Raw genomic sequence first — 18,079 nt, 5'->3', positions numbered from 1 at the left:
CATCTTCATCCTTCCTCCCTCCTCATCCTCACCCCCCATCTTCCTCCACCTCCTTCATCCTCCTTTGACCCTCCTCATCCTCACCCCCCATCCTCTTCCTTCATCCCCATCCTCACCCCTCCTCATCCTCACCCCCCCACTTCTGCCCCATCCTCCTCTTCCTCCTCCTTCATCCCCATCTTCATCCTCCTCCCTCCCTCCTCACCCTCACCCCCCCATCCTCCATCCCCATCTTCATCCTCCTTTGACCCTCCTCATCCTCACCCCCCATCCTCTTCCTTCATCCCCATCCTCATCCCTCCTCATCCTCACCCCCCCTTCTGCCCCATCCTCCTCTTCCTCCTCCTTCATCCCCATCTTCATCCTCCTCCCCCCCCTCCTCACCCTCACCCCCCCATCCTCCATCCCCATCTTCATCCTCCTTTAACCCTCCTCATCCTCACACCCCGCCCCCCCCCCCCAATCCTCTTCCTTCATCCCCATCCTCATCCCTCCTCATCTTCATCCCTCCTTCATCCCCATTTCCCTCCTCCTCCTCCGTCCGTCCCCCCCCCCCCCCACCGCCGCCGGACGCCTGGGTCCTCTCCCAGCGCCCCCCCCCTCCCCCCCCCCCTCGGGTGTCCCCCCCCCCCCCCAACGTTGCGGCTCCGCCGTTTCCATGGAAACCCGCCCCCAGCGGCCGCGGCGGGGGGAACCCAGGCGTTCGGGGGGGGGGGGGGGGAATCCACGGCCAAGACTCCTCCCCCCTCTCTTCCCCCCCCCCGCCCGCCCCCCCCCCCCCCCCCCCCCCCCACGGGGAAACCCCGGCATTCGGGTACGTGTCCCCCGCACCCCCCCCCTTCCCCCCCCCCCCCCCACGCGGGGAACCCGGGCGTCCGAGTCTTCCCCCGCAAACCCGGGCGTTCGGGGGGGGGGGTGTGTGTGTCCCCCCCCCCTCCATCCCGTCCCCCCCCCCCCCCAACGAGGATCCAGGCGTTTGGGTGTGTTGTCCCCCCCCCCCCCGGTTCCCCCCCCCCTTCCCGCCCCAACCCAAGTATCCAGGCGTTCGGGTATTCCCCCCCCCCCCCCCGCCTCCCCCCAGAGAGGATCCAGGAGGCTGGGCGCCCCCCCCCCCCCCCCCCCCCCCGGAGAACCCAGACGTCCGAGCCCCCCCCTCCCCAGGAATTCGGACCCCCCCCCCGAGCCCCTTCCAGAGGGGACCCAGGCTTCCGAACCCCCCCCCCGAGGCGTCCGAGCCCCCCCCCCCCCCCCAAGAGAGGACCCAGGAGTCTGACCCCCCCCCCAGACATTCGGAACCCCCCCTTCCAGAGGGGATCCAGGCCTCCGACCCCCCCCCCCAGGCGTCCGAGCCCCCCCAGATTTTCGGACACCCCCCCCTTCCAGAGGGGATCCAGGCCTCCGACCCCCCCCCCAGGCGTCCGAGCCCCCCCAGATTTTCGGACACCCCCCCCTTCCAGAGGGGATCCAGGCCTCCGACCCCCCCCCCAGGCGTCCGAGCCCCCCCAGATTTTCGGACCCCCCCCCTTTCCAGAGGGGACCCAGGCATCCGAGCCCCCCCCCAGATATTTCGAGCCCCCCCCAGACATTCGGACCTCCCCCCCCCCCTCTTCCAGAGGGGATCCAGGCATCCGAGCTCCCCCCCCCCCCAAAACCGCCACCACCCCCGCCCAGAGAGGACCCAGGCGTCCGGGCCCGCCCCCCCCCCCCCTCCCCCCCCCCCCGCCGCTATTTTTAGCTGCCGGGGCCTATTTTTAGCGCAGCGACTTCAGCGCCCAAATTTGGCAGCGGCGGAGCCGGGCGGGGGGAGGGGAACCGCGGAGGGGGGCGGGGCCAGCTCCGAAAAGAAGGGGGGGGGGGGGAGAAGGAGGAGAAGGGGGTTCCCGGAGGGGGAGGGGGTCTTAAACACCCGTGCCCCCCCCCCGAACGTTTGGGTCCCCCCCCTCCTCGAGTAGGGGCAGCCCCAATGACACGGTGCCCATCGTGTGTCCCCCCCCCCCCCGTCTGTCTGTCCCTCTGTTGACTCCCCCCCCCCCCCCATTGACACCCCCCCCCCCTCCCCACCCCCCAACTGGCTCCTCCGTCCCTCCTCCTGCCCCCTCTTGGCCTCCTCCCCCCAACCTTGACCCACCGTTGGCTCTTCCAACCCAACGTTGACCCGTCCGTCCGTCTGTCCGGCCCTTGAGCTCTTCTGCGCCCCCCCCCCCCCGTCCCCCCCCCCATGGCCCCCCCCCCGTCCCTCTGTCCATCCCTCCAGCCCCCCCATTGGTGCCTCCAGCCCCCCCGTTGACCCCTCAACCCCCCCGTTGGTGCCTTCAGCCCCTTGTTGACCCCTCAACCCCCTCGTTGGTGCCTCCAGCCCCTTGTTGACCCCTCAACCCCCCCCGTTGGCTCCTCCGCGTCCCCCCCCCCCCCACCATTGACCCTCCATCCCTCCCTTGATCCCCTCCATCCACCCCTTGAACCCCTCCAGCCAACCGTTGAACCCCCTCCAGCCAACCGTTGATGCCCTCCATCCCCCTCTTGACCCCTCCATCCTTCCCTCCTCCCCTTGAGCCCTCCCATCCCCCCACTGACCCCTTCCATCCCTCCTTCCGTCTCTTGAGCCCCTCCTTGCCCCCGTTGGCCCCTCCACCCCCGTTGATCCATCCATCCCTCCATCCCTCCATCCCTCTGTTGACCCCTTCATCAGTGCCTCTAGCCCTTGACCATCTCCATCCCCTTGTTGACCCTCTCCATCCCCCACTGACCCTCTCCATCCCCCACTGACCCTCTCCAGCCTCCCGTTGACTGGCTCCATCCCCCGTTGACTCCTTCATCCCCCCGTTGACCCCCTCCATCCCCCACTGACCATCTCCAGCCCCCCGTTGACCCTCTCCATCCCCCCACTGACCATCTCCAGCCCCTAATTGACTCTCTCCATCCCCCATTGACCCTCTCCATCCCTTGTTGGCCACCTCCATCCCCCTGTTGACCCTCTCCATCTCCTCATTGACCCTCTCCATCCCCCCACTGACCCTCTCCAGCCTCCCGTTGACTGGCTCCATCCCCCATTGACTCCTTCATCCCCCCGTTGACCCCTCCATCCCCTACTGACCATCTCCATCCCCCCGTTGACCCTCTCCATCCCCCCATTGACCCTCTCCATCTCCTCATTGACCCTCTCCATCCCTTGTTGGCCACCTCCATCCCCCTGTTGACCCTCTCCATCCCCCTGTTGACCCTCTCCATCCCCCCATTGACCCTCTCCATCTCCTCATTGACCCTCTCCATCCCCCTGTTGACCCCTCCATCCCCCGTTGACCGTTTCCATCCCCCGTTGACCCTCTCCATCCTTCCCTCCACCCCTAGAGCCCTTCCATCCCCCTATAGCCCCCCCCCCACCCCCTCCGTGGACCTTCCACCCCTCCCTTGACCCACCGTTGGCCCCCTCACCCCCCCGTTGACCCGTCCGTCCCTCCGTCCCCTCCTCCACCCCCCCCCACCCCTCCCTCCGTTGCCCCCCCCCCCCCCCCATCCCTTGAGCCCCCCGTTGGCCCCCAAACCCTCCCTCTGCCGCTCCCCCCCCCCCCACCTCCCGCCGAGGGGGGCAGGTCCCGCCCCCCGCCCCTCCCCCGGCCCCGCCCCCCACCGCGCGCCATCTCCTATTTCGGTGCGAAGCCGCCGCGCGCCGCCCCCCTCCCCCTTTCCCTTCCCCCCCCCCTCCTCCCCCCCCCCCCCCGCCTCTCGCGCCCTGCGCTGCGCCCGCGTCAGCGCTGACGCGGCCGCCCCCCTCCCTCCCCATCAACCAGCGAAGGGGCGGGGCGGGGCAAAGGAGGTGGTGACGCGGTGGTGACGTCAGGGCCCGCGCGGGCCATATAAGGGACGGGCGGGCGGCGCGGCCGCGGCGCGAGGATGCTCCGCTCCACCAAAGGCGCCTCCAAGGCGCGGAGGGACCAGATCAACGCCGAGATCCGCGCCCTGCGCGACCTCCTGCCGCTGCCCGAGGGCGACCGGCCGCGGCTCTCCTACCTGCACGTCATGGCCCTCGCCTGCATCTACACCCGCAAAGGCGCCTGCCTCCGTCCCGGTGCGTTCGCCGGCCGCCGCGGCGTCGGGATTTACCGGGGAGGAAAGCGGGTGCTGGGAGGGAACGGTTGGGTCGGGATGGGTGTAGGGATGGGAGGGGGGTTGGCGATGGGATGGGGAGGGAGGAATCGTTACCGGGATGGGAGCGGGCACCGGGATGGGACTAGGCACCGGGATGGGACCGGGCACCGGGATGGGACCAGGATGGGACCGGGTACTGGGATGGGACCAGGATGGGACCGGGTACTGGGACCGGGATGGGACGGGGCACTGGGATGGGACCAGGTATCGTTACCGGGATGGGACCGGGCACCGGCATGGGACCAGGATGGGACAGGATACTGGGACCGGGATGGGACTGGGCACTGGGATGGGACCAGGTATCGTTACCGGGATGGGACCAGGCTCTGACACCGGGATGGGACAGGGTGTTGGCACCGGGATGGGACCAGGCATAGGCACAGGACGGGGCATCAGCACCGGGAAGGGACCGGGAATCGGTATCAGGATGGGACCGGGTATTAGCACCGGGCTGGGACCGGGGAATGGCATCGGGACGGGAACAGGGAGCTGTGGGGAGCGGCGGGGCCGGGGCCGAGCAGCGAGAGCGGGATGGGAGAGGGTCGGGAGCGGGGAACGGGGAGCCGAGAGCGGGGCTGGAGAAAGGAGGCGGCAGCGGGACGGGGACGGGGACGGCACCGGGAGCCACCAGCGTGGGGACGGGAAGGGGACCGGGATGGGATCAGCACCGCGCGGTCAGCACCGCGGACAGCGGCGGGGAATCAGCACCGCGGACAGAGGCGGCGGGGGGGGTGGATCAGCACCGCGGACAGCGGCGGGGACCAGGATCGGGGACCGGGATCAGGGACCGGGACCGGGATCGGGGACAGGGATCGGGGACCGGGACCAGGATCGGGGACAGGGATCAGGGACCGGGACCGGGATCAGGGACCGGGACCGGGATCGGGGACCGGGATCAGGGACCGGGACCAGGATCGGGGACAGGGATCAGGGACCGGGACTGGGATCGGGGACAGGGACCGGGACCAGGATCGGGGACAGGGATCAGGGACCGGGACCAGGATCGGGGACAGGGATTCGGTACCGGGATCAGGGACCGGGACAGGGATCAGGGATGGGGATCAGGGACCGGGATCGGGGACCGGGAACAGTGACAGGGACCGGGATCAGGGACCGGGATCAGGGACTGGGACCAGGATCGGGGACCGGGATGGGGGACCGGGATCGGGGACCGGGATCAGGGACCGGGATCAGGGACCGGGACCAGGGACTGGGACCAGGATCGGGGACCGGGATGGGGGATCGGGATCGGGGACCGGGGACGGGGACCGGGATCAGGGACCGGGAACAGGGATTCGGTACCGGGATCAGGGACCGGGATCAATGACAGGGACCAGGATCAGGGACCGGGATCAGGGACTGGAACCAGGATCGGGGACCGGGATGGGGGATCGGGATCGGGGACCGGGATCGGGGACCAGGATCAGGGACCAGGGACAGGGATTCGGTACCGGGATCAGGGACAGGGACCGGGATCAGGGCTGGGACAGGGGGACCGGGACAGGGAGCGGGGACAGGGAGACCGGGATCAGGGACCAGGATCAGGACTGGGATGGGGTGAATGAGACAGGGACCGGGATCAGGGACTGGGAACAGGGACTGGGATCAGGGACCGGTGACAAGGAGTGGGGACAGGGACCGGGAGCAACGAGCGGGACTGGGATCGGGGACCGGGATCAGGGATGGGGACTGGGATCAGGGCTGGGACAGGGGGACTGGGAGCAGTGACTGGGATCAACAACCAGGATCAGGGTCCAGGATCAGGACTGGGATGTGGGGACCGGTGACAGGATCAGGACCAGGATCAGGATTGGGATGGGGGGGGACCGGTGACAGGGACCGAGACCCCAGGACTTGGACCGGGGCTGGAATTGGGTCAGGGACCAGGACAAGGAGCAGGACCAGGGACCAGGATGGGGGCTGAGGATCAGGGACAGGGTCGGGGACTGGGGATGGGGACACCCATGGGTCCATCTGCTGTGGGTCCCACCAGGGCCACCACGGGTCCACGTGGGTGAGGCTTTGGGTGCTGGGACCACCCAGGTCCCGCCAGGGCCACCAAGGGTCCACGTGGGCAAGGCTTTGGGTGCCACCGGTGGGTGGTGCTTTGGGTGCTGGGACCACCTGGGTGCCCCAGGGTTGTTGAGGGGGGGAGCACCTTGCCGGAGGGGTGATGGGTGCCACAGGGGGTACTGACACGTGTGTCCCCCCCCCCTGCAGGCCCGGCGCGGGGAGCACCCATGGAGCTGCTGGGGGGGCCAGAGCTGGCCGACCTGGTGGCCTCGCTGCCCGGGTTCCTGCTGGCCGTCACCCGCGAGGGGAAGCTGGTGGGCGTCACCGACAACGTCGCGCAGCACCTGGGGCACTCCATGGTGGGCACCCGCGTGTGGGGATGGGGGCGGGGGCTGGGGGGGGGGGAGGGGGGGGGAGGGGTCCGGTGGCGCGGGGTGATGGGTGTTGGGGGGTTCTGGGGGGGCTCTGGGTGCTGATCCTCCCCCCTTCCCCCATGCAGGTGGACCTGGTGGCCCAAGGTGACAGTATCTATGACCTCCTGGATCCGGCCGACCACCCCCTGGTGCGACATCAGCTCACCCTGCCCGGGCCCCCCCAGGCAGGTGGGTGGAGGCTCCCGGGGGGGGGCGGGGCCTGGGGGAGGGGCGTGGGGGGTGGGGAGGGGGTTGGGGGGTAGGATGGATGGAAGGACAGAGGGATGGAGGGAGGGACGGAGGGTTGGAAGGCCCAAGGGATGGATGGAAGGAAGGATGGATGGATGGATGGATGGATGGATGGATGGATGAATGGATGGATGGATGGAAGGATGGAAGGAGGGTTGGAAAAACCAAGGGATGGATGGATGGATGGATGGATGGATGGATGGATGGATGGATGGAAGGAGGGATGGAGGGAGAGAGGGATAGAGAGATGGACAGAAGGATGGAGGGATGGATGGATGGAGGGATGGATGGAAGGAAGGATGGAAGAAGGGTTGGAAGAACCAAGGGATGGATGGATGGATGGATGGATGGATGGAAGGAGGGATGGAGCGAGAGAGGGACAGAGAGACGGACAGAAGGATGGAAGAATGGATGGATGGATGGAAGGACAGATGGATGAAGGATGGATGGAAGGACAGATGGATGAAGGATGGATGGATGGATGGACAGAAGGATGGATGGATGGATGGATGGATGGATGGATGGATGGATGGATGGAAGGAAGGACAGAGAGACATATGGACGGAAAGACAGAAGGATGGAAGGACAGAGGAATGGATGGAAGGATGGAGGGACAGACAGAGGGATGGAAGGATGGATGGATGGATGGATGGATGGACAGACAGAGGGATGGAAGGATGGACAGACAGAGGGATGGATGGAAGGATGGAGGGACAGACAGAGGGATGGAAGGATGGATGGATGGTTGGACAGACAGAGGGATGGATGGAAGGATGGAGGGACAGACAGAGGGATGGATGGAAGGATGGAGGGACAGACAGAGGGATGGAAGGATGGATGGAAGGATGGACAGAGGGATGGATGGAAGGATGGAGAGACAGACAGAGGGATGGAAGGATGGATGGATGGATGGATGGACAGACAGAGGGATGGAAGGATGGATGGAGGGATGGAGGGAGGCCAGAGGGACCAACGGATCCCCCCTCCCCCAGAGCGCCTCTTCCGCTGCCGCTTCACCACCTCTCGGGCCTCACGCCGTCCCAGCGCCGGGCGAAAGCTGGTGCTGCTGCGGGGCCGCTTCCAGGCCCCCCCCGGCCCCCCCGGGGCCTCCCCGGGGCTTTTCGTCGCCTTCTGCGCCCCCCTGGACCCCCCGCCCTGGCCCTGCCCCGACTGCCTCCTGCTGCCCGCCTTCCAGAGCCGCCACGCTCCCGACCTCGCCCTGCTCGACGTCTCCGACAGGTCAGGACCCAGGAGTTTGGGGGGGGACCCAGGAGTTTGGGGGGACCCAAGCGTTGGGGGCGACCCAGGCGTTTGGGGAGACCCAGGAGTTCGGGGGGACTCAGGAGTTCGGGGGGACCCAGGTGTTTGGGGGGGGACCCAGGTGTCCAGGAGGGACCTAGGTGTCTGGGGGGGACCCAGGAGTTGGGGGGGGACCCAGAGGTTGGGGGGGACCCAGGAGTATGGGGGGACCCAACACTCCAGGAGGGGACCCAGGTGTCCAGGAGGGGACCCAGGAGTTGGGGGGGACCCAGGACTTTGGGGTGACCCAGGAGTTCGGGGGGGACACCAGGACTCCAGGAGTGGACCCGGGCATTTGGGGGAGGGGGTGGGGGTGGGGCAGGAGTTTGGAAGGGGGGACCCAGGTGTCGGGGGTGAGGGGACACACCAGGTTGAGGGACGCCGTGGTGTCCCCCCGCAGTGTCCTCATCCACCTGGGCTACGGGCGGGGGGAGCTCCTGGGTCGCTCCTGGTACCGGCTCCTGCACCCCGAGGACCTCGGCCACGTGGCCCGCCAGCACCTGCGCCTCGGTGAGTGTCCCCTCCCCTGTCCCCTGGGGTCTCCGTGTCACCCCTGGGTCCCCCGGGGTCTCTGTGTCCCCTCCCCTGTCCCCTGGGGTCTCCGTGTCACCCCTGGGTCCCCCGGGGTCTCCGTGTCTCCTCCCCTGTCCCCTGGGGTCTCCATGTCACCCCTGGGTCTTCGGGGGTCTCCGTGTCACCCCTGGGTCCTCCGGGGTCTCCGTGTCCCCTCCCCTGTCCCCTGGGGTCTCCGTGTCACCCCTGGGTCCCCCGGGGTCTCCGTGTCCCCTCCCCTGTCCCCTGGGGTCTCCGTGTCACCCCTGGGTCTTCAGGGGTCTCCGTGTCCCCTCCCTTGTCCCCCGGGGTCTCCGTGTCACCCCTGGGTCCTCCGGGGTCTCCGTGTCACCCCTGGGTCCCCCGGGGTCTCCGTGTCCCCTCCCCTGTCCCCTGGGGTCTCCGTGTCACCCCTGGGTCTTCAGGGGTCTCCGTGTCACCCCTGGGTCCTCTGGGGTATCAACATCACCTCTGGGTCCCCTGAGGTCCCCATGTCCCACCCCCACCCCCCCAACTGTCCCCTGGGTTCCTTGGCATCTCCCTGTCGTCCCCCCCCAGGGTCCCTTGGGGTCTCCTCGTTCCCTCCCCATCTGTCCCCAGGGTCCCCCAGTGTCTCCCTTTCCCCTGGCTGTCCCCTGTCCCCAAGGGTGTCGTCCCCCCCCCATCCCCATTGACGTCCCCTGTGTCCCCAACCGCCCCCCCCCCCCATGTCCCCGTTCCCACCGATGTCCCCAACGCCCCAAATCACCCCATTCTTGATGTCCCCATGTCCCCATCCACTCCAGTTGTCCCCATTGACGTCCCCAACTGCCCCCCGTCCTGTTCCCACTGACGTCCCCGTGTCCCCCCAACCACCCCCAACCACCCCACCCCCGTTGACGTCCCCGTGTCCCCAACCGCCCCCCCTGTCCTGTTCCCACTGACGTCCCCGTGTCCCCCAACACCCCATCCCTGATGTCCCCACCCATCCCAGTCGTCCCCATTGACGTCCCCGTGGCCCCCCAGTGCCCCCAATCACCCCATCCCCGATGTCCCCGTGTCCCTAACGCCCCCAATCACCCCACCCCCGTTGACGTCCCTGTGTCCCCAACCGCCTCCCCGTCCCCTGTTCCCACTGACCTCCCCGTGTCCCCCAACACCCCCAATCACCCCATCCCTGATGTCCCCGTGTCCCTAACGCCCCCAGTCACCCCACCCCCGATGTCCCCGTGTCCCCCAACACCCCCAATCACCCCATCCCCGATGTCCCCGTGTCCCTAACGCCCCCAATCACCTCACCCCCGTTGACGTCCCCGTGTCCCCAACCGCCCTCCCGTCCCCTCTTCCCACTGACCTCCCCGTGTCCCCCACAGCGGGCGCGGGGGCGGAGGCGCGGGGGGAGCTGGTGACGCGGCTGCAGCGCAAGGACGGGCTGGGCTGGACCTGGGTCTACGCCCGACTGCGCCCCGAGGGACCGGCCCTGCTGGCCCACAACTTCGTCATCAGGTGAGTGCACCCCGACATCCGGGGGGACCCGGGGGACCCAGGGGTGAGGGTGGCCCCGGCTCACCCCAGGGGACCCAGGTGTCCAGGTGATCCCACATTCCCAGGACCAGGGGACCCAGGGATCCAGGTGGCCCCAGAGGACCCAGGCATCTGGGGTAGCCCCGGGGGACTCGGGGGACCCAGGCATCTAGGTGGCCCCAGGGGACCTAGGAGTCCAGGTGGCCCCAGGGGACCCAGGCATCTGGGGGGGACCCAGGCATCCAGGTGGTTCAACATCTCCAAGGTCAGGGGACCCAAGTGTCCAGGTGGCCCCAGGGGACCCAGGCTTTTGGGCGGCCCCACATTCCCAGGGTCAAGGGACCCAGGCGTCCAGGTGGCCCCATCACCCCCTCAGGGGACCCAGAGGTCCAGGTGGCTCCATGTTCCCAGGGCCAGGGGACCCAGGAGTCCAGGTGGCCCAAGGGGACCCAGGTGTCTGGGTGGTCCCAGGTCACCCTGGGGGACCCAGGAGTCCAGGTGGCCCCAGGGGACTCAGGTGTCCGGGTGGTCCCCGCTCACCCTGGGGGACCCAGGGGTCTGGGAGGTCCCACCAGCCCCAGGAGGTCCCACCAGCCCTAGAGATCCCACCAGCCCTGGAGGTCCCACCAGCCCCAAGAGGTCCCACCAGCCCTAGAGATCCCACCAGCCCCAGGAGGTCCCACCAGCCCTAGAGATCCCACCAGCCCCAGGAGGTCCCACCAGCCCTAGAGATCCCACCAGCCCCAGGAGGTCCCACCAGCCCCATTGGGAGTGTCCCCAAGTTGTCCCATCACCCTCAAGGGAAGCCCAATATCTGGCCACCTCCCACCCCGCACGGGACCCAGGCATCTAGGAGCTCCCCACCCCACATGGCATCCGTGGGTCCCACCACCCTCCACTCCCCTGGGGGGGACCCTGCTGTCCGGGGTCACCCCAGTTCCCCCATAACCCCCCCGTTCTCTCCCACAGCGAGGCCGAGGCCTGGTGTCTGAGGCAGCAACTGGCGGCCGAGGCTCCCCCGGGACCCCCCGAACCCTTTGGGCCCAGTCTTGACTTCCCCGGCGCCGGCATCGGAGCTGGTGGGGACCTTGGTGGCCCCGGCGTTGGCCTCGGCGTTGGATCCGGGCTCGGAGATGACATTGGAGTCAACGTTGGCGTCAGCATTGGCCTTGGCCTCGGTGTCAACGTTGGGTGCGGCGTCGGAGCCGATGTTGGACATGGACTTGGGGCCAACGTTGACCCTGGTCTTGGAGCCGGTGCTGGACCTGATGTTGGAGCCGGTCTTGGAGCTGGTCTTGAACCCGGTCTTGGAGCCAACATGGGGCCTGGTCTTGACACCAACATGGGACCTGGTCTTGGAGCTGCCGTCGGACACGGTCTTGGAGGCAACGTTGGGGCCAACGTTGACCCTGGTCTTGGAGTGAACGTTGGACGTGGTCTTGGAGACGGTGTTGGACACGGTCTGGGCGCCGATGGTGGCACCGGAGTGGGGATGGGCGTAGGAGCCGGCATCAGGGTGGACGTTGGCCTTGGGGTGGCAGCCGGCGCCGATGTCGGCCCCAACCTCGGGGCTGACATCGGAGCTGCTCTCGGAGCCGGCGCCGGAGAAGACGTTGGAGCTGGTCTCCAAGCCAACGGCGGAGCAGACGTTGGCCCCGGTCTCGGAGCCGGCGTTGCACTCAGCGTCGGGGCCAACGTGGGACCTGGTCTCGGTGGTGGCATCAGAGCCAGCGTCGGGCTCGGCATCGGGGCCGTGGGTCCCGCTCTTCCATCCGACGTGGGTGCTGGCGTCGGACTCGCCGTCGGAGCCAGCGTCGGAGCCAACGTGGGGGCTGGAGTCGGCACCGGGGTCGGACTTGGCCTCGGAGCCAACGTTGGTTCCAGTCTTGGATCCACTGGTGGACTCGGCCTTGGAGCCGCTCTCGGAGCCAACGTTGGCTCCGGCCTTTCATCTGGTGTTGGATCCGGCGTCGGACTCGCAGTTGGAGCCAACGTTGGTTCTTCTCTTGGATCCGGTGTTGGACTCGCCGTCGGAGCCGCCGTCGGAGCCAACGTCGGTTCTTCTCTTGGATCCGGTGTTGGACTCACCGTTGGAGCTGGTGTTGGAGCCAATGTTGGCTCTTCTCTTGGATCTGGTGTTGGCTCCGGTCTCGGATCCGGTGTTGGACTCACCGTCGGAGCCAACCTTGGTTCTTCTCTTGGATCCAACGTTGGACTCGCCGTCGGAGCTGCCGTCGGAGCCAACGTTGGCTCTTCTCTTGGATCTGGTGTCGGACTTGCCTCTGGAGCCAACGTTGCCTCCAGTCTTGGATCCGGTGTCGGACTCACCATCGGAGCCAACGTTGGCTCTTCTCTTGGATCCGGTGTTGGACTCGCCGTCGGAGCCAACGTCGGAGCCAACGTCGGTTCTTCTCTTGGATCGAGTGTTGGACTCGCCGTCGGAGCTGGTGTTGGAGCCAACGTTGGCTCTTCTCTCGGATCCGATGTTGACGTTGGGGTTGGACTCGGTGTCGGAGCCAACGTTGGCTCTTCTCTCGGATCTGACGTCGGCTCCGGCGTCGGCCTTGGCCTCGGGGCCAACGTTGGCTCCGCCATCGGCTCCGCTCCTGGATCTGACGTTGGCGCCGGCATCGGACTTGCCGTCGGAGCCGGCATCGGAGCCGGCGGCGGCGGCTCCGCCCTTGGATTCGCCGTTGGAGCCGCTCTTGGAGCCAACATTGGCCCCGCCGTTGGCCTCGCCCTCGGAGCCACCGTCGGAGCCAACGTTGATTCTACTCTCGGAACCGGCGTCGAGGCCGGGGTTGGACTCGGGGGCGGAGCCGATATCGCATCCGGCGTCGCAGCCGGTGTCACATCCGGCGTCGGACTTGGCCCCGGAGCCACCCTCGGCCTCGGCCCCAACCTTGACCCTCCTCTTGGCCCCGGTGTGGGAACCGCCGTCGGAACCACCGGACTCGGCCTCGGGGCCACCCTCGGCCCCTCCTTGGGCCCCCCCATGGGGGCCGCCGTGGGGCTGGCCGTGGGGCCCCGCCTTGTGCCGGGCCTGGGGGTCCCCGAGACTCCGGGGGGAGCCACCGAGACCTGGACCCCCCCTTACACCCCCCGGCAAGCTCCGCCCTTCGCCTTCGGACCCCCCGAACCCCCCGAAGCCGCCCCGGAAAAATTACCCCCGAGTCCCGAGAGTCCCGGGGGGGTCACGGGGGGGACCCCCGGTTCCCTCCTCACCCCCGAGACCTCCCCCCCCCCCGCCCCCGCCGGCCCCCCCCGGCCCCGCTTTACGTCGCCTTCTCCAAGGATTGGCCACCGCCGCCGTCAACCGGGGGGGTCCCAGGCGTTCGGGGGGGACCCCCAGCGGCCCCCGCCTGCCCCCCCCCCAACCCCGGTCGCCCCGCGACCCCTTCGCTGAGTTGTATCAACTCCCCCAGAGCCGCCTCCAGGACGCCTTCCGCCAAGGTAAGGGGGGGGGGGCCCGGACCCCCAAATCCCTCATGGGGGGGTCAGGGGGGGTCGAGGGGGGGTCGGGAGATGGGGGGGGGTCACCCCTGGGAGCGGGGATGGGGGTCCCCGGGTGCCTGGGTCCCGTTTTAGGGGGGTGTTTGGGACCCTTTCGGGGTATGGGGGGGGAGTTAGGGGGCCCGGATCCCCAAATCCCTCATGGGGGGGTCGGGGGGGTCGAGGGGGGGGTCAGGAGATGGGGGGGGGGGGTGTCACCCCTGGGAGCGGGGATGGGGGTCCCCAGGTGCCTGGGTCCCGTTTTAAGGGGGTGTTTGGGTCCCTTTTGGGGTATGGGGGGGGGGGAGTTAGGGGGCCCGGACCCCCAGGTCCTTCATGGGGGGGGGGGGGTCGGGGGGGGGGTCCCCGGATTCCTGGGCCCCATTTTAGGGGGGTGTCTGGGGGAGTGGGGGTGCTCCTGGCCACCTGGGTCCCTTTTTGAGGGGGGGTCGATGGGGTGAGGGATGTCAACAGGGGGGGGTGTGTGTGTCGACACCTGGGTCCCTGACACCCCCCCCCCCCCCCCATTTTTTTTTTGTCCCCCCCCCCCCCGCAGCCGGAAGCCAGCGCGCCCCGTCGTTCTGAACTAAGTCTGTGACGCGACTTGCCCCCAGTATGGCATATTGTCATTGTCACCCCCGGCCCGGTGACACCGGAGCCCCCACCCCCCCCCTTCCCAAACCCCCCCCCCCCCCCCCCCCCACCTCCGGCCCCGGCCGCATCCCCTTTTCCCCCCCCCCCCCCAACCCCGTGCCCCCCCCCGGGGCCTTTCGTGCTAATTTAACTCGTAACGAGTCTCTAAGGTAATTGGGGGGGGGCTGGTGGCCCCCCCCCTCCCCTTTCCCCCCCCAACCCGGACGCCTGGGTCCCGTGTCCCCCCCCACCCCTCCCCCCACCCTGTCCCATCCCCCCCCTCCCCCCTCAACTTTTGTGACAGTGGGTGGCTTGGACCCACCCCCCCCCCTCCCCCCCCAAAAAAAAGTGTCCCTGTCCCTTGTCACCCCCCTTGTCCCTGTCACCCCCCACCCCGGGGTCTGCGTTTTTGGCAGAATCCCCCCAAAAATGTGTGTCACATCATTCCCCCCCCCCCCCCCCCGAAACGTCCCAACGTCCCCAAGCCGAGGGACCGAGGCACGATGTGGCTTGATGTCCCCAACGACCCCCCCGCCCCCAGCCAACGGGGACATCGGGGCTTGGTGGCCCCGATGACCCCAACGATGACCCCACCCCCCCCCCCAAACTGGTGGGGCTGAGGCACAATGTGGCTCAGTGTCCCCAACGTCCCCAACGTCCCCAACCCAAGGGATGGAGACGCCCCATGGCCCGATGTCCCCAATGTCCCAATGTCCCCAACCCAAGGCCATGGCCCATGTCCCCAACCCAAGGGATGGAGACACACCATGGCTCGATGTCCTCAATGTCCCCAACCCAAGGGATGGAGACACCCCATGGCTCGATGTCCTCGATGTCCCCAATGTCCCCAGCCCAAGGGATGGAGACACACCATGGCCTGATGTCCCCAACGTCCCCAACCCAAGGGATGGAGACACCCCATGGCCCAATGTCCCCAGACCAAGGGATGGAGACACACCATGGCCTGATGTCCCCGATGTCCCCAATGTCCCCAACCCAAGGCCATGGCCCCGTCCCCAACCCAAGGGATGGAGACACCCCATGGCCTGATGTCCCCAATGTCCCCAACCCAAGGGATGGAGACACCTCATGGCTTGATGTCCCCAACGTCCCCCATGTCCTCAACCTGGGGACGTGGGCACCCCTTGTCCCAAGCCATTGGGCTGGGCTGGGTCATGGCCCGATGTCCCCGATGTCCCCAACCCAAGGGATGGAGACACCCCACGGCCCAATGTCCCCAAGTCCCTCAAGTCTCCCAAGGGACCATGAGATGTCCCTGGTGTCCCAAATGTCCCCCAACTTGAGGGACATTGTGGCTCGGTGGTCCCCAATGTCCCCAAATTCCCTGATGTCCCCAATGTCCCCGATGTCCCCAACGCCCCCCACCCAAGACATCGAGACACGTCGCAGCGCGATGTCACCAAGCCCGAGGGACTGAGACTCGTCACAACTCGGTGTCCCCAACGACGTCCCCAAGGGACACGGGCACCTCGTCGTCACCTCGGCTGGAGGGACTGAGACATGTTGGGGCTCGATGTCCCCAGTGTCCCCAAGGGACGAAGGACCTCGTCATTGCCCTGGATCAACAGACTGAGAGACAAACCGTGGTCTGATGTCCCCAGTGTCCCCGATGTCCCCTGATGTCCCCAAAGGATGAGGGACATCGTCGTCATCTTCATCGTGACTCAAGGGATGGAGACCCACCAAAGCCTGATGTCCCCAATGTCCCCGATGTCCCCAAAGGAGGTGGGACATCGTCATCATCCTGGATCAAGGGATGGAGACCCACCACAGCCCGATGTCCCCAACGTCCCCGATGTCCCAAACATCCCCAAAGGACTTGGGACATTGTCATCGTCTTGACTCAAGGGATGGAGAGCCACCACGGCCTGATGTCCCCAACATCCCTGATGTCCCCGACGTCCCCCATGTCCCCAAAGGACATGGACATCATCATCATCCTGGGTCAAGGGATGGAGAGCCACCACGGCCTGATGTCCCCAAAGGACACGGACATCGTCATTGTCTTGACTCACGGGACTGGGACCCACCAAAGCCTGATGTCCCCAATGTCCCCAACGTCCCCGATATCCCCGATGTCCCCAAAGGATGTGGGACATCGTCATGGTCGTGACTCAAGGGATGGAGACCCACCACGGCCTGATGTCCCCAACATCCCTGATGTCCCCCAACGTCTCCGATGTCCCCAACGTCCCCGATGTCCCCAAAGGATGTGGGACATCGTCATGGTCGTGACTCAAGGGACGGAGACTCACCACGGCCTGATGTCCCCCAACGTCCCCGATGTCCCCAAAGGACGTGGGACATCATCATCATCATCATCGTGACTCAAGGGATGGAGACCCCGCCGTGTCCCCGATGTCCCCAAAGGACGTGGGACATCGTCATCGTCGTGACTCGAGGGGGACTGGGACCCCAACGTCCCCCATGTCCCCAACGTCCCCACCGCGAGGGACTGGCCCCCGTTGTCCCCCCTCCCACCCAAAGGACTGAGACACGTGGTGGCCCCACAGCCCCCACGTCCCCCATGTCCCCAACGTCCCCTGGAGGCGCCGCTGCCACCGACACCCCCCCGGCAATAAAGTGGCCCCCGATGTCCCTGTGCCCGTGGCAGCTTCTTTCTGGGGACCCCGGGGGGGGGGGGGGGGGGGGGGCAGGAGTTTGGGGGGGACCTAAGAGACCGGGGGGGGGGCACCCAGGAATTTGGGGGGACCCAGGGGTTGGGGGGGACCCAAGAGTTTGGGGGGACCCAGGGGTTTTGGGAGGGATCCAGGTGTCCGGGGGGGGACCTGGGAGACTGGGGGGGACCCAGTCATTTGGGGGGGACCCAGGAATTTGGGGGGGACCCAGTAGTTCGGGGGGGGACCCAGGAGTTTAGGGGGGGGTCAGGCATTCGGGGGGGGGGCTGGGCGTTTGGGAGGGGTCCTGGGGGGGACCCAGGAATCTGGGGGGGGACCCAGGAGTTCGGGGGACCCAGGAGTTGTGGGGGGGGACCCAGGAATTTGGGGGGGACCCAGTAGTTCGGGGGGGGGGGCAGGAATTTAGGGGGGGGACCCAGGACTTGGAGGGGGGACCCAAGAGTTTGGGGGGAGACCCATGAATTTGGGGGGACCCAGGGGTTTCAGGGGGGACCCAGGTGTCCAGGGGGGACCTGGGAGACTTGGGGGGGGACCCAGGAATTTGGGGGGGACCCAGGAATTGGGGGGGACACAGACTTTAGGGGGGGGTCGGGCATTTGGGGGGGGGGCCTGGGCGTTTGGGAGGGGTCCTGGGGGGACCCAGGAATCTGGGGGGGACCCAGGAGTTCGGGGGGACCCAGGAGTTGTGGGGGGGGACCCAGGAATTTGGGGGGGACCCAGTAGTTCGGGGGGGGGGGCAGGAATTTAGGGGGGGACCCAGATGTCTGGGGGGACCCAGGACTTGGAGGGGGGACCCAAGAGTTTGGGGGGAGACCCATGAATTTGGGGGGACCCCAGGCGTTTGGGGGGGACCCAGGGGTTTCGGGGGGGACCCAGGTGTCCAGGGGGGACCTGGGAGACTTGGGGGGGGACCCAGGAATTTGGGGGGGACCCAGGAATTGGGGGGACACAGACTTTAGGGGGGGGGTCGGGCATTTGGGGGGGGGGCCTGGGCGTTTGGGAGGGGTCCTGGGGGGGACCCAGGAATCTCGGGAGGGGGACCCAGGTATTTGGGGGGGACCCAGGAATTTGGGGGGGACCCAGTAGTTCGGGGGGGGGACCCAGGAGTTTGGGGGGACC

The 18,079-nt window shown here is 67.8% G+C and overlaps 1 protein-coding gene across 1 annotated transcript; it reads left to right on the top strand.

Moving 5' to 3' along the window:
* The first annotated feature begins 3,891 nt into the window (after positions 1-3,891).
* NPAS4 (neuronal PAS domain protein 4) lies at positions 3,892-10,161 on the top strand. Its single transcript, XM_074167355.1, has 6 exons — positions 3,892-4,089; positions 6,393-6,518; positions 6,659-6,761; positions 7,814-8,060; positions 8,521-8,630; positions 10,025-10,161. Exons 1-6 carry the CDS (start codon positions 3,892-3,894, stop codon positions 10,159-10,161), a joined length of 921 nt encoding a protein of 306 aa, XP_074023456.1.
* The last annotated feature ends 7,918 nt before the right edge of the window (positions 10,162-18,079 follow it).

Source organism: Numenius arquata, unplaced genomic scaffold (assembly GCF_964106895.1).
Source record: "Numenius arquata unplaced genomic scaffold, bNumArq3.hap1.1 HAP1_SCAFFOLD_1464, whole genome shotgun sequence".
Lineage (NCBI taxonomy): Eukaryota > Metazoa > Chordata > Aves > Charadriiformes > Scolopacidae > Numenius > Numenius arquata.
The sequence above is the reverse complement of the archived record's forward strand: the minus strand, read 5'-3'. Positions and strand labels throughout refer to the sequence as shown.

Excerpts from the sequence above, each read along its gene's own strand:
- NPAS4 (XM_074167355.1), top strand. The coding sequence starts at position 3,892 with ATGCTCCGCTCCACCAAAGGCGCCTCCAAGGCGCGGAGGGACCAGATC. Across the intron at positions 4,090-6,392 it reads CGTTCGCCGGCCGCCGCGGC|CTGCTGGGGGGGCCAGAGCT; the intron begins GTCGGGATTTAC and ends GCACCCATGGAG. Across the intron at positions 6,762-7,813 it reads GCCCGGGCCCCCCCAGGCAG|AGCGCCTCTTCCGCTGCCGC; the intron begins GTGGGTGGAGGC and ends CCCCTCCCCCAG.